Below are 14,494 nucleotides of genomic sequence, written 5' to 3' on the forward strand. Positions count from 1 at the left end.
GCAAAACACTGCTCTCTTGTGGTCAAAGACACACAGTATCACCAAGGTTGGAAGAGACCTCAAAGATCATCGAGTCCAACCTGTCACCACAGACCTCATGACTAGACCATGCAGTGCAGAATGTATCATATCAATTATTTCCAAATATATTTGATTCTGAGACATTTTTTTGCCGATCTGAGGCTTACCATAACCAGTGTCAACTCTACCTCTCTGTTGCCCTAGAGGAAATTCACAGAATCACAGAATTAAGCAGGTTGGAAAAGACTATTGAGATCATCAAATCCAACCTATGATCCAACACCATCTAATCAACTAAACCATGGCACTGAGTGCCTCCTCCACTTTGCTTCTAAACACCTCCAGGGACCATGACTCTACCACCTCCCCAGGCAGCCTATAACAACAGTCAATCTCTCTGGGAAGAATTTCTTCCTCACATCCAGCCCAAACCTCCCCTGGTGCAGCTTGAGACTGTCTCCTCTTCTTCTGTCACTGGGTGCCTGGGAGAAGATACCAACCCCCAACTGGATACAACCTCCTTTCAGGTAGTTGTAGACAGCAATAGGGTCTCCCCTGAGCCTCCTATTCTCCAGGCTAAACAGCCCCAGCTCCCTCAGATGCTCCTCATAGGGCTGAGCCATGGGCAGGGACACCTCACACTACATCAGGTTGCTCAGAACCACATCCAGCATGACCTTAAAAACCTCCAGGGATGAGGCTTCCACCACCTGCTTTTGGTTCTCTGAAATTAAATGCCTAGGCTAGCCTTAAAGAAAAAAAAAATAAATTAATGCAATTGTCCAAACCAAAACCAAAGCCAGGTTCTGTATGTGAACACTCCTGTTCACATACAGAAAGAATCTGCTTTTAAAATCACCTTCAGACTTCCAGGCAAATAGCCTAAATGAAAGCATAAGCAGAAATTAATAAGTAGACTGGAAACATAGCTGGAACAACAGCATCACTTTTTTTTCCTTGCATGTTGAAAGGAAAACCAATCTGTATGACATAAAATTATAAGAACAAAATAGCAAGTCACTTACGCTCCAGTTTTAGCCAAAAGATAACATTTAACATTAAACCAGAAGCAGAGGGTTTGCACAGTAGTGATAGAATCGCTAAGCAGACAGACACTGTTTAAATTACTACCACCTATTTCTACCCCTCTCATCTAACAGCCACGCAAATAATACTCAACAGTCCAAGGGAATCCAGCTGCCAGTCTGCAGGGTGAGTGAGCAGAGACATGAAAGGCACACAGGATATACAAGGGACTTATTCAACAGTCAAACTGATAGGATTGCATATTTAAACACCAGGATCATTAGACAAGAGATTAAGTGAAGGCAGCTGTTGTAAGCAGTGGATCATAACAGACTTGTAAAGAAGAGACAGGAAAAATGTGTCAGGAAAACTGTAATCTCCATTTAACTTTATGTTAAATAAAGCAATTTATTTTTTTAATTGTCTAACATGGTCAGTCATTAAGATACAAAAAAAATCTGCACCTTCCAATACCACACACACCTATGACAGAAAGAAAGGTTTTTGTAGTGGTTTGAGCCTTAACTGGGAGTTAAAAGCCCAAATGGGGAAAAGGCTGACAATCTCTTCCCCACTCCCCCCACCCACCCACCTCCTCCCTCCAAACAGAGAGGGAAAGAAAAAGGGGTAAGGAGCAAATCCACTAAACAACAATCTGGAGTCGGCTTGGAAGTAGAGAGGCAAAGAATTTTTCTTTAAACTATATATATATGACAGTAACAGGAAAAGTTCACAAGGGCAAGGAACAAGAGTGGATGGGAGGGGGACAGAAAAGAATAACACAAAACCAGTCTTTCTCTGAAGAGGCGTGGAGGCAGCAGGGAAAAGGATCAGGTCCGGCCACGTGGCTGAGGAGCAGGAGGGCAGCTGCAGTAGCTCTCATCCAGCAGAGGCAGAAGCCAAAAGGAGATCCAACAGCTATGATGTCCTGCTTTTTATACCCTGGCTGGGCAGGGAGGGGGCAGTGGAACAGACTCAGCTTTCCCAGGGGGAAATGTCCTGCAGGGAGGGTAAAGTACCCGCAAGCCCTCCACCCTGCTTTGTTATTTTTGTTTTCAGAAAAGGGTGTTAACCCACCAGTTCTATTTGACAAGCTCTTGTGAGCAAAACAGACTGCATATGGAGAAGCCAAGGAGGTAGTGAATGTTTATTTATGCAGGGAATTTACACTATGTGCTCACAGATCTTTCTACAAGGCCTTTTTAAACCTAAGATTACAACTCCCCCGTATTATAGGCATTTGACAGCCTACAGTTTAATGACAGTGCAGAGTTTCACAAATATAAAAGTTCATCTACTGACCCAAAATAAATTAGAACACTGTTGGCAAGTGGAACATGGATTTGCAGCAGCAAACAGATGCAACTATACCATTCTAACGCCACAGCATTCGCTGCTGTTATATACAGGGAGTTGTTACAATATAACACACTAACAAAATATTTACTCCTCATCCTTATTTACAGTGGAGTGCAAATAGATCCCACACCTCGGAAAAACATCTGTTGGTGTGGCAGCTTTCACTCACACTTCTTTCCTGCATTTCCCAGGTTTCAAACACTATGCTCCAGAGCAGGAAAAGCCTTCTTTCGGTTCTGTGCATCTCATAAAAGCATCAAATCCACAAGTTGGGTGGCTGGGAAATGAAGGAGGAAGAGTCCATTTTACAAACCTTACAACATCCACACTTCAACAGCATAGGAGAGACACATAGAGCACATTATAGCTCCTTGCAGCAGCTTCCAAGTGGACCCACCACCTGTACACAGGATGAAGTTTCCTTAGACGTCTCCTTGAGTTAAATATAAGCTCTCACTTTCCATGCAGGTAGCTGTTTAACTTCGTCAGTTCTTACAGGGCTAGATATTACATTTGGCTTCAGACTGCAACGTCCAACCTGGGGAGCAGGGAGAGTGTTAAACTAACTTATACCCAAGACAACTGAATGAGTAGATATATACAATAAAGCCAGTTTGGAAGTGTTGCTGCATTTCTCAATGTAGGAAGAATAGTGTACATGTGCAATTGCTTTAAGTACATTTATTGTTCAAAACCTCTACAGTAGACAATTAAGAGGCTTGATTACAACCTCATGAGATGATTCTGCTTTAACCAGAAAGAGCCCATTTTTCTGTGTTGACACCTGAATATGCTGGCCCTAAGCAGTCTCTCTTCCAGGGCTTTATAATTCAGTGGTTAGACCCTGGACCAAGAGCTATCCCACAAACAAGATGTTCCAGGATCTAACTTTGAACTTTACATCTAGAATCAGGTATGTTAGCTATGCAACATGATGGTCTGCATCATCCAAAACACAAGCCTAGCTATTTTTAAGACATTTCTAATTTTTCCTTTAGGGGAAAAAACAAAACAACAAAAAAACTAAAAGCAAACAAAGTCAACAGGGAAATTTCTTAAGACTGCACCTGAGCAGTCAACTCACTACAGTCTGTAGTGAGTCTGTACAGTCTGTAAAATACATACCACATTTTGCTTGCAAAGTCCTTGTGACAGTTGACATTAAAAACAAATAAATCATTATAGCTAGAAACACACATCTTAGTCTTCCTTATGTTTTCACCTAAGCAGCTAGCCATGCATATAAGCAATAGCTTTCAAAGGATGTCTGCATTGTTATTTTCCTCGCACAAAATGTAAAGATAGAACTGCTAAGCAGGGAGACACTGTTTAAATTACTGCCACCTATTTCTATCCATCTCATCTAAGCTCTTCCAAGGCTCATGGAAGTCTCTAATAAATAACCAACAGTGCTGTTGGCCTGTGTAAGTTGCAGTAGCTTCCATGGGTAGCTCTCTGTTAAGCAGTGCTCCAGAATTACCTTAGCCCAATGACTGTCTATTGAACTTCTCTTGTTCATAGCAAAAACTGTTTTTCATAGGCCTTGCAGCAGCATTCAGAATCACATCTCATTCTGGATAAAGATGCAAACTGTGTGGAAATGATGCCACCTCAAAGAGAAGTATTACAGCTAATGTTTTAACTTCTGAAGATATAGCATGTGCTGGTCAGACCTCTCTAGTCAGACTTTCCTAGCATCTTTATTTGTAAAAACCATTAAGTAACTAGCATTACTACCCACAGTTTCTATATATGGCTACCTTCCAGTTATCATCAAGCAAATGTCCACAGTTCAATGAACTATGAGCTGAATTTTAAGTCAGCCTTCCATGTTTTTTCTCTCAGCACATCTAGAAGTGTGTTTACCAGTCTAAATCTACCCAAAATAATTAATCTTTGAGATTGTCTGCCTTGATTATACTTGAAAAAAGCAACTACCTGGGCTGATGGCTTAAAAACACTGTGGAGAAGTTGTGGACTCTTCAAAACCCCTGTAACTACCCTTGAAAGCAGCAGTCACTTCAAAACCAGGAAAATGCATTCTCACATAAAAAGCATACCACTGGGATCTCTGGGCTAGAAAACGAGGAGCTATCGAAAGATTGATTTTCTTTGTCCATTGAATCATCTTCTTCATCATCTTTATGTGCAAATTTCTGCTTTAGTGCATGAGTTAGGAAAGCAACTGGATCCCACTCTGAACTTTGCCTCTTTTTGGGTTTAGAAATAGGAGTACCTCCAGGCGACCTACAAAAACAAAACAAAACAAAATCATCAGCTCCTGCTCCTAATCTTATGCTGAATGGTCCAAAATCCAGAGATATAACTTTTATTTTTGTATTTATATATCTATATAGTGAGAGACTAAAAGTTTGTCTCTCTTGGTGTGACTCAACAAAGATAAAATCACTTGCTGCTTGCCCAGACAATTGCTGATATGTGTTGGGCAGAGCCACTGGAAGGAAGGTGCAAAGATCATGTAGGACCAATCCTGGATGCAAATCACCTTGTGATTGCATCATGATAACACTGGACTGCAGCTGGCCTACAACAATGACCCAGCCTTCACACCTTGAGGACAAGATAATCTCCACCCATCAAGTACCCTGGAAAGGGTAGAAAATGGGTTGACCACCTGTTTCCTGATGTGTAATGAGTATGGGGGCATGTAGATGAGGATGGAGGAGGCGGAGGCCCCCCCGCCTCCATCCAGATTCTTGCCCAAACACACAGAAATACACAGAAAGATTTCCGGGGGAACGATACCTGGACATTTACCTAAGGATGATTTCCTGGCCCTGGAATTCCTGAGGGACAATACTTGGACACATACCTAAGGACTAAAAATCTGTATAAAAGACTGGAGCCACTACTGGCTACTGGGAGAAGGAAAACACGGAAGAAAAATGTGGGGGACTGTGTCCCTCGGACTGGATGATTAAAAGGAGAAGGAAAGCGCAGGAGATGAAGTAAAACACAGGACACGGACCATGCCGCTGAGAAGGAGAAGCCCGGGACAATGCTGCCCTGGAGAAAAGAGCCCGTGGAGCCTGGAAGAAGCAGACTGAACCCTTTCTCTGTGTCCTAAGTTCTGCCTGCTGCAACTCATGGAGAAAAGAGGCTGCCCAGAGGACCACAGCTCTTCTCCAGCCAGAGCCTCAGCACTGTTCCTGTACCAACCCAACATCTCCTGCAGCACCTTTCCTCCACAGACTCAAACTGCCTTGGAGGGGGGGGTGAGGGGTGTGGTAATATAATTCCTTTCCTCTTCTCTCTCTCCCTCTCTATTTTCTCCCTCTCCCCTTCTTATGTCAACTTTATTTATGTAATAAATAGTCTAGCTGTTGATATTTTGGCCTCATTTGTGCCTCTAATTTCACATCACGGGAATATTTAAAAGAACTGTGCCTCTGGACTGAGACATATATACACACACCCCCCTTATAAATCCCCAATTACACAAACAATGCTGCTAATGCTATTTTACAGCAGGAACAATGCAGGTACACACAACAACTCAATCAGATCTTTAGTTTTGAAGTACAACTTGATGCTGTTCCACAAAGAAAAATTAAAGCAAATCAACAGAAATGATTCAAGTATGGCAAATAAATATTGAGGAAACAAAAGCTTTCTTAGTAGACCATAAAGCCAACATGGCTTTACTAGGGACAAAACCTGCCTGACCAACCTAGTGGCTTTCTACAATAAGTGACTATGTCACTGATAATGGACGACCTATGGATGTGATCTATCTGAACTTCTGCAGGGCCTTTGACACGGTCCCCCACAACATCCTGCTCACCAAGTTGGAGAGTTATGGATTTGATGGATGGACTGTTCAGTGGGTAAGGAGTTGGCTGGATGGTCACATCCAGAGAGTAGTGCTCAATGGCTTGCAGTCCAGATGGAGAGCAGTGACACGTGGTGTCCCTCAGGGGTCTGTACTGGGACCTGAGTGCTTTAATATTTTTATCAAGGATATAGACAGTAGGATTGAGTGCACCATCAGGAAGTTTGCAGATGACACCAAGCTGAGTGGTGGTGTTGATACACCAGAGGGACAGGATGTCATCCAGAGGCACCTGGACAAGCTGGATAGGTGAGGCTAGGTGAACCTTGTGAGGTTCAACAACAGCACATGCAGGGTTCTGCACCTGGGCTGGAACAAGCCTCACTATCAATACAGACTGGGGGATGAGCTGATAAAAAGCAGCCCTGTGGAAAAGGACTTGGGGGTGCTGATGGATGAGAAGCTGGACATGAGCAGGCAATGTGAGCTTGCAGCCCAGAAAGCAAATCACATCCTGGGCTGCATCAGAAGATGAGTTGCCAGCAGACCCAGAGAGGTGATTCCTGCCACTTTACTCTGCTCTGGTGAGACCTCACCTGGAGTACTATGTGCAGGTCTGAAGCCTTCAATATAGGAAGGACATGGACCTGATTGAGAGAGTCCAGAGAAGGGCCACGAAAATGATCAGGAGGTTGCAGCACCTCTGCTACAAGAGCAGGCTGAGGGAGTTGGGAGTGTTCAGCCTGGAGAATAGGTAGCTCCAGGGAGACCTAATAGCAGTCTTCCAGTACCTGGAGGGGGCCTACAAGAAGAATGAAGAGAGACTGTTTACAAAGGTCTGGAGTGACAGGACAAGGGGCAATGCCTTCAAACTAGAGAAGAGCAGATTTAGGTTGGATGTTAGGAACAGGTTCTTTAGTATGTGGGTGGTGGAACACTGGAACAGGTTGCCCAGGAAGGTTGTTGGGGCCTCATCCCCAGAAATACTCAAAGTGAGGCTCAACAGGGCTCTGGCAGCCCTACCTGGTTGAGGATGCCCTGCTTACTGCAAAGAAGGTTGGACTAGATGACCTTTGCAGGTCCCTTCCAACCCAGACCATTATATGATTCTAAAGACATGCTTCAGAGTTGCATGCAGATAATTGTGCTGGTCATTTTCAGGAATAAAGCTCAGAGTTAAGAAAAGCCAAAATAAAAACACATTCAGTTTTGGTAATCTACATTCTTCCCACATTAACAGCTCAAAATATTCATTATAGACTCAGTTGTTCTTACCTATTTCTTCAACTTGTGAAGTTCAAAATGGACACCTGACAAACTCTATTACAGTATCACAGTATCACCAAGGTTGGAAGAGATCTCAAAGATCATCAAGTCCAACCTGTCACCACAGACCTCATGACTAGATCATGGCACCAAGTGCCACATCCAAACCCCTCTTGAACACCTCCAGGGATGGTGACTCCACCACCTCCCTGGGCAGCCCATTCCAATAGCCTAACAACTCTCTCTGTGAAGAACTTTCTCCTCACCTCGAGCCTAAACTTCCCCTGGCACAGCTTAAGACTGTGTCCCCTTGTTCTGGTGCTGGTTGCTAGAGAGAAGAGACCAACCCCTTCCTGGCTACAACCACCTTTCAGATAGTTGTAGAGAGCAATGAGGTCTCCCCTGAGCCTCCTCTTCTCCAGACTAAACAATCCCAGCTCCCTCAGCCTCTCCTCATAGGGCTAGTGCTCAAGGCCTCTCACCAGCCTTGTTGCCCTTCTCTGAACACATTCAAGTGTCTCAATGTCCTTCCTAAACTGAGGGGCCCAGAACTGGACACAGTACAGTACACCTAGCACAGAAACACCTAGCACAGAAAATACACTGACCTGAAGAGGTACTGCAGGCTTCAGTGTGAGCTGTGCTTACCATCAGAAGAGCAGACCATTAAAAATATTTATCATCCAACTGCACTACTGAAATACAGATTTACAACACTTTCAGCAAAAGATATTTTGTTTAATAATTCAAAGCTAGGACCAGGATACTTTGGAAAACTAGTGGTAATGTACCCAGTGTTGCCCCAAGGATTTGTCCTTTCACAGTGAACCCAAGATGTTGATTTAGAATAACCTTTATTAGAATAAACCAAACCAGGTTGGAAGAGACCTTCAAGATCATCGTGTCCAACCCATCAACCAATCCAACCCACCCAAACAGCTAACCCATGGCACCAAGCACCCCATCAAGTCTCCTCCTGAACACCTTCAAAGACAGCGACTCCACCACCTCCCCGGGCAACCCATTCCATAGCGCAATCACTCTTTCTGTATAGAACTTCTTCCTAACATCCAACCTGAACCTCCCCTGGCGCTGCCTGAGACTGTGTCCTCTTGTTCTGGTACTGGCTGCCTGGGAGAAGAGACCAACATCTGCCTGTCTACAACCTCCCTTAAGGTAGTTGTAGAGAGTGATAAGGTCACCCCTGAGCCTCCTCTTCTCCAGGCTGAGCAACCCCAGCTCCCTCAGTCTCTCCTCATAGGGCTTGTGTTCCAAGCCCCTCACCAACTTTGTTGCTCTTCTCTGGACTCGTTCCAGCAAGTCAACATCCTTCCTAAACTGAGGGACCCAGAACTGGACACAGTACTCGAGGTGTGGCCTAACCAATGCAGAGTACAGGGGTACAATGACTTCCCTGATCCTGCTGGCCACACTATTCTTGATGCAGGCCAGGATGCCATTGGCCTTCTTGGCCACTTGAGCACATGTTGGCTCATGTTTAGGCAGATGTCAATCAGCACCCCCAGGTCCCTCTCTGTTCGGCAGCATTTGCTTTTGTTAAAGCCTGAGCCTGACAGACTTAGAATACTTTTTCTATTCTATATTTTTTATAACCACTCAGGAACAGTACAAACCCCCAAAAGGATAGCTAATAGTCTGTAATCTTTATAAACAGTAATTAGCAGCCTATGGAAAGTGCTGCCACTTATTCAGAACATGGACATTCTGCTACTCATACCAAAACATGGAAACGAGCATCAAGTTCAGCTAAGATCAACTGCATTCAAAATTGGTAGAGGCTAATAAAAATATAAAGGAGGGAGGGCAAGAAGCAGTGGCAAATCCTATAAAAATGAAACAAAATGCTGTATTCTGTGCATTGGACCAGATGATCTCTAGGGGTACCTTCCAACCCCTAACGTTCTGTGATTCTCCATCACTACCAGACACAGCAAGCTACGAAAAGGAGCTGTAATAAGAAATAATAACATTTAAAATGAAATTTAAAAAAGAAGGGGACAGAAAAATTGGTTTTCTTCAAACTAGAAGGGCTTACGTGATGGAATGCTTCCCAATGTCTGTGCTGAAACAATGGCAGCAATCTGAGCACGAAGGAAGGTTAGCTCATCTTCAAGTGCAGAAATTTTCTGGAGTGCTGCTTGATTAATGAGATTGTCTTTTGGGGCACTGTTTTCTGGAACACTTTGTGTTGAATTCATAGATGGAAGTTGGCAATGATGTGCTGTGTTTTTGTTTTTTCTGTGTAATTCAATCCTAGAAAGCACCAAAAGACAGTTTCAAAAGGCTCATCCAACAATGGAAAACTGGAAAATTTCTGCCTGTTCAGGCAAGTTTTTGTCATTCAGCAAGACACAGATTTGCAAACTGTTTAAGAAAATTTTAGCTAATAATTTTAGCTATTAGAACCTTAAAATATTTTAAGTCTCCCTTTGATCAGGTACAATTCAGACCCTTGAAAAGCCATCATAAAAAAACAGTCTAGTTATTTATTCAGGGATAGATTATTGTGTTTCATATTCTAATTTTAAAAACTGTTTCAAGTCTGCAGAAATAACCTTAAGATATAGGATGAGTGCAAACAAATAATGAAGTATCCCAGTATCACAGTATCACTAAGGTTGGAAGAGACCTCGAGGATCATCGAGTCCAACCTGTCACCACAGACCTCATGACTAGACCATGGCACCAAGTGCCACGTCCAATCTCCTCTTGAACACCTCCAGGGACGGTGACTCCACCACCTCCCCAGGCAGCCCATTCCAATAATGAACAACTCTCTTGGTGAAGAACTTCCTCCTCACCTCGAGTCTAAACCTCCCCTGGCACAGCTTGAGACTGTGTCCCCTTGTTCTGGTGCTGGTTGCCTGGGAGAAGAGGCCAACCCCTTCCCAGCTACAACCACCTTTCAGGTAGTTGTAGAGGGCAATGAGGTCACCCCTGAGCCTCCTCTTCTCCAGGCTAAACAATCCCAGCTCCCTCAGCCTCTCCTCATAGGGCTTGTGTTCAAGGCCTCTCCCCAGCCTTGTTGCCCTTCTCTGGACACGTTCAAGTGTCTCAATGTCCTTCCTAAACTGAGGGGCCCAGAACTGGACACAGGACTCAAGGTGCAGCCTAACCAATGCAGAGTAAAGAAATTGATTTTATCTACTCAACATGCTCTAGGTTTTGATTGAAACAAAACCAGACTGTTTCCCTTATTGACCCTATAACTTCAAATCAGACGTGCTGCATTGCTTTCTGATTTGCAGAAACTCTTCTCTTCACACAGGCTCAGAAGTTGTTGGTATTTATTACAATACTTGTTCTTAAAAAACATCCCACAGAGCCAGGAAAGAAGGAATAAAGAAGCAAACCAAGAAAAGAATGAACTTTCATGGATCTGTGATTCAGACTCACTAAAGAACAGCACAAGCAAGAGAAAACAGGCCAGAGCTTCTTTTAACAATGTTCTTGCTCTTGCAGTATATTACAGCTGCTGAAAAAAAGCCTTCCATAACTCAACAGCAACATCTGAAGGATCACAAGATGAGACATAATTCTATCAGAACATATCCAATGAGGTGTGTTATATCAGCAGTTTCTTGTTGTTTCACTACTAGCAAGCAGCACAAAGATCACAAACGCATGGCAATATGAAGGAGGCCTACACTGTCCAACACAGATGTAGTACAGATAAAGTATCCAAATTTTAATCTTGGTTCTGGATCACTCAGCTTCTAATTGTGAATAGATCCTTTAGAGAAACAGTAAGCTAAATTCCTAGTTCTTCTCCAGTGGGGAGAAAAACCCTAAACAAGATTTGTATACTATGTGCCTGTGAATGTCTGGACAATTTGTCATTTCACAGTACCTGCAGTATTTTTAAATTGCAAAAGCATTTCCCTTTTGCCCTCTGGAAAAGCTAACAAAAAATTATAGAGACTACATTCAAGGTAAACTGTTTAAATAAAGAATTGTGGTTTTCTTTCTATAGAAGCAAGCATCAACACATAGCACTGTAGTAATCAATGACAAAAGGAGAAACTCCAATTTTTTTTTCCTTGTTCTCTCCCTTATAATGCTTAACAAAATACTTATAAACTAATAAGGATAAGAATAATCTTATTGCCTATTGCAGTATGCAAATTTTCCTTAAACTCCTTCTCTCACAAAACACTCTGTAAGCAAAACCAAATTAAAATATCAGTAATGCACCTGACATGCTATTAGGCATAGAAAAAAGGGGATTCAGTTTCAGAAATATTTCAGGCAAGAACCTTTTACAGAGTACAAATTTCCAGGCAAGCAAGAACTGCCTCCCTAAAAAACCCCAAAATTTTCCAGAGCTGGAAAGAGCTGGCTTAGCTGCAACCCTGAAAAGGCGAGAGGGTAGAGGAACCAACCAACCAAAACAAAACACCACACAACCAACAACACAAAACACACCACCTCACACAAAACAACTCCTCACACAAAACACAACTCCTCACACACACAAAAACCCCCCACAACACCAAAAAACCCCACCACAACACCGCAAACCAACACAAAACCAACATCAAGGGATAAAAGCACACACTACAAATAAGAGTGACATCAGTTACTCTAATTACTTCGTTCTATGCACACATTCTATTTTTATTTACCTAAGTCTAGTAAACACTTCTTCATCATCATTTGCTACCCACAGGACATCAGCAAGTGATGGAGCTACAGGAGTTGGAGCTGCACTTTGCTCATCATTACACAATGGACTTGACTCTTGAACAAACTAAAACCAAACAAAATGTATGAAGAGAGAACAGATTTAGCACACACTAGAAGTTGTTTCTTTTGCTGAAGCAACTTCAAACAGCACTGTAAGGCAAGCTGAAAACAGCAAGCATAAGGGACACAACATGAAGTACACAAGCTAAGAACGGGAAAGCTATCACTGCATTAATAAACTATAAAACTTAAATAGTTCAAGCATATATATAATAACAAATCACCTACTTGAAAATAAGGTCTTGGGTAGGGCGCCAAGGAAAGAATTGTCCCAAGTCTACGGACAACACTGCGAGTAGATCCATATTCCTTTTTCTGGCAAAGAGCGACGACCTAAAACTCAAAATAACTTTGAATCTGAGAAACAAAATCAAGGCCCTCCATTCTCACAAAGTTATTTAATAATTCGATGTTATATGCAATTAAATGTAAGGCAGTAATGTTAACTTTACTTTACAATGCTCTTCTCCAGCTGAAAGTCCAAAGAGGAATAGGCCAGTATTTACAGGCTGTTTTCAAAATGCTGCCAAGATACAGCCGGTACGCAGCCTATTTTGGAGTGGCACAAAGGCCAACCAAGAATGTAGCATCTACATCAGACAGCCAGTAATATTCAGAGATGCTGACAAAAGCGTGTAGTGAGTAACCACATGCATTTATGTCAGTCATAGGGGGAGACAAAAAAAATAGTAAAGAAGTGAAATAATTTTAATGTACCTTGACCTGATACCTTCTTATAACTGCATACAACCGCTGGAGATGCCTTCTTGACGAGGCTGCTGAAGGAATGCATATTCTGATTGTACGACTGACACTGCTGTTGAGTATGCGGGTTTCCAAAAATACAGCCTGTGAAAAAAACCTCAAGCAATTACTTCCGACACAAAACCAGAAAATAATGCAGGATAGTTCAGACTAGTACTCCTACAAGACCCTTAGCCGATAACATAAACTACATATTTCCTCGGAACTACATGATGCAGCATTGCCTGACTATTGACACCTACCCGCTAGAGCTGCCCCTAAACTGCTCCTCTAACAACAGACCCCAACAACAGACCCCAACACTGCGTGAACATTCACGGTTTCCCAGACAATAGCTTTCCCAGGTGTCTGAAAACACGGATTAACCGCTTCTTGGGAACCGCTATACAGCCTTTTATTTAAAACAGCAAAGTCTTAAAAGGGTAAACTACTGATATTTTTCTTCCCCTGTCCAGAGAAAAAGAACTTTTGAATCGCCGCATCAGAACAGCGACCTCATGCAGCTCCACGCCGGGGCAGCACGTCTGACCGTACGAGCTAGGCTCTCCCATACTGGCAAACCCAGCAGCACGCTAGAAGCAAAGCGGGCGGCGGCTCCGAGGGAACAGCCTTTCATCTCCTCAGCCACGCAGAACGGCCACCCTCGCCTCGAGCTAGCGGGTCTGCATGAGGCTCCTGGTAAGACACAGCCCCGGCTCCTCTCCGTCTTGGGCTCTCACCTGGTCGGGCGGCCAGCCGAAGTACTCCAGCACCCTCCGGAGAAGATTCAGCAGCAGCGCCATGGCCGCCGCACCCGCTACAAGGCAAGAGAGGTGGCCGCTGCGCCGCAGGCAGGCAGGCAGGTCTCTGCGGCACTCTCCCCTCACCAGGAGTAGCCTGAGCCACCGGCGGGCAGGGAGAAGCCGCAAGTCTTACCCCTCGCCGGTACCCCAAGCACCCTTCTCAGGCCGAGGGACACAGCGGCAGCGCCACAGTCCAGCTAAGCTTAGCCTCCCCTGCCAGCAGCACCAATCAGGAGCAGGGACTGGGCAGACAAGAAATCACGCCAATAAGCAGCAGACAGTGCTCAGCGCAGGGCCAATGAAGAGGCTGCGCACGCGGGGGGTGCCGGGAGGGGGGGCGTTTGAAAGCCGCCGCGATGCCAACCGCTGCACGCCGCTCCCGGAGGCGGCCCTGCCCGCTGTCTGTCCCGGCGGACAGCCAGCACCGTGCAGAGGTTTCCAGTGACTGCTGTACAGATGTGCTGTAAGGTGAGGGAGTAAGTGCAGCACCCAGGCTAATGCGCACGCTAGAATGATAGTTGGTGTGAGAAAATGTAACCTCCACCCGTGGCAGCAGAATAAACCGTAGGGCAAGAGGTTGTAATTGAACTCGTGTCAAAGTTGTTAAACTGAGAGGAAATGCTTTAGGTCCCTAACTCCTTTATTCAGGGAACTAAAAGCCAAGATAGTAGCAGTTCCCATACATTTTAAAAAGGAAAAAAAAAAAAACTCTCAG

The 14,494-nt window shown here is 44.0% G+C and overlaps 2 protein-coding genes across 2 annotated transcripts in view; one reads left to right on the forward strand and one right to left on the reverse strand.

The window, feature by feature from the left end:
- PDE7B (phosphodiesterase 7B) overlaps positions 1–4,302 on the forward strand; it is a 219,955-nt gene extending 215,653 nt beyond the window's left edge. Inside the window, exon 12 of the mRNA XM_068150038.1 lies at positions 3,947–4,302. Coding sequence (XP_068006139.1) covers positions 3,947–3,987 — 41 coding nt within the window. The 3' untranslated portion in view covers positions 3,988–4,302. The remainder of the gene's footprint in view (positions 1–3,946) is intronic.
- Positions 4,303–4,306: 4 nt separating this feature from the next.
- Positions 4,307–13,982, reverse strand: MTFR2 (mitochondrial fission regulator 2). Its single transcript, XM_068150051.1, has 6 exons — positions 13,717–13,982; positions 12,950–13,081; positions 12,461–12,565; positions 12,112–12,236; positions 9,522–9,739; positions 4,307–4,653 (listed from the first exon to the last, which is right to left on the reverse strand). The coding sequence occupies exons 1-6, from the start codon at positions 13,777–13,779 to the stop codon at positions 4,580–4,582; spliced, it is 717 nt and encodes a 238-aa protein (XP_068006152.1). The 5' UTR covers positions 13,780–13,982; the 3' UTR covers positions 4,307–4,579.
- Positions 13,983–14,494: the final 512 nt, after the last annotated feature.

The sequence above is a fragment of the Melanerpes formicivorus genome, unplaced genomic scaffold, assembly GCF_026170545.1.
Source record: "Melanerpes formicivorus ecotype bairdi unplaced genomic scaffold, bMelFor1.0.p_v2 SCAF_2, whole genome shotgun sequence".
Taxonomy (NCBI): Eukaryota; Metazoa; Chordata; class Aves; order Piciformes; family Picidae; genus Melanerpes; species Melanerpes formicivorus.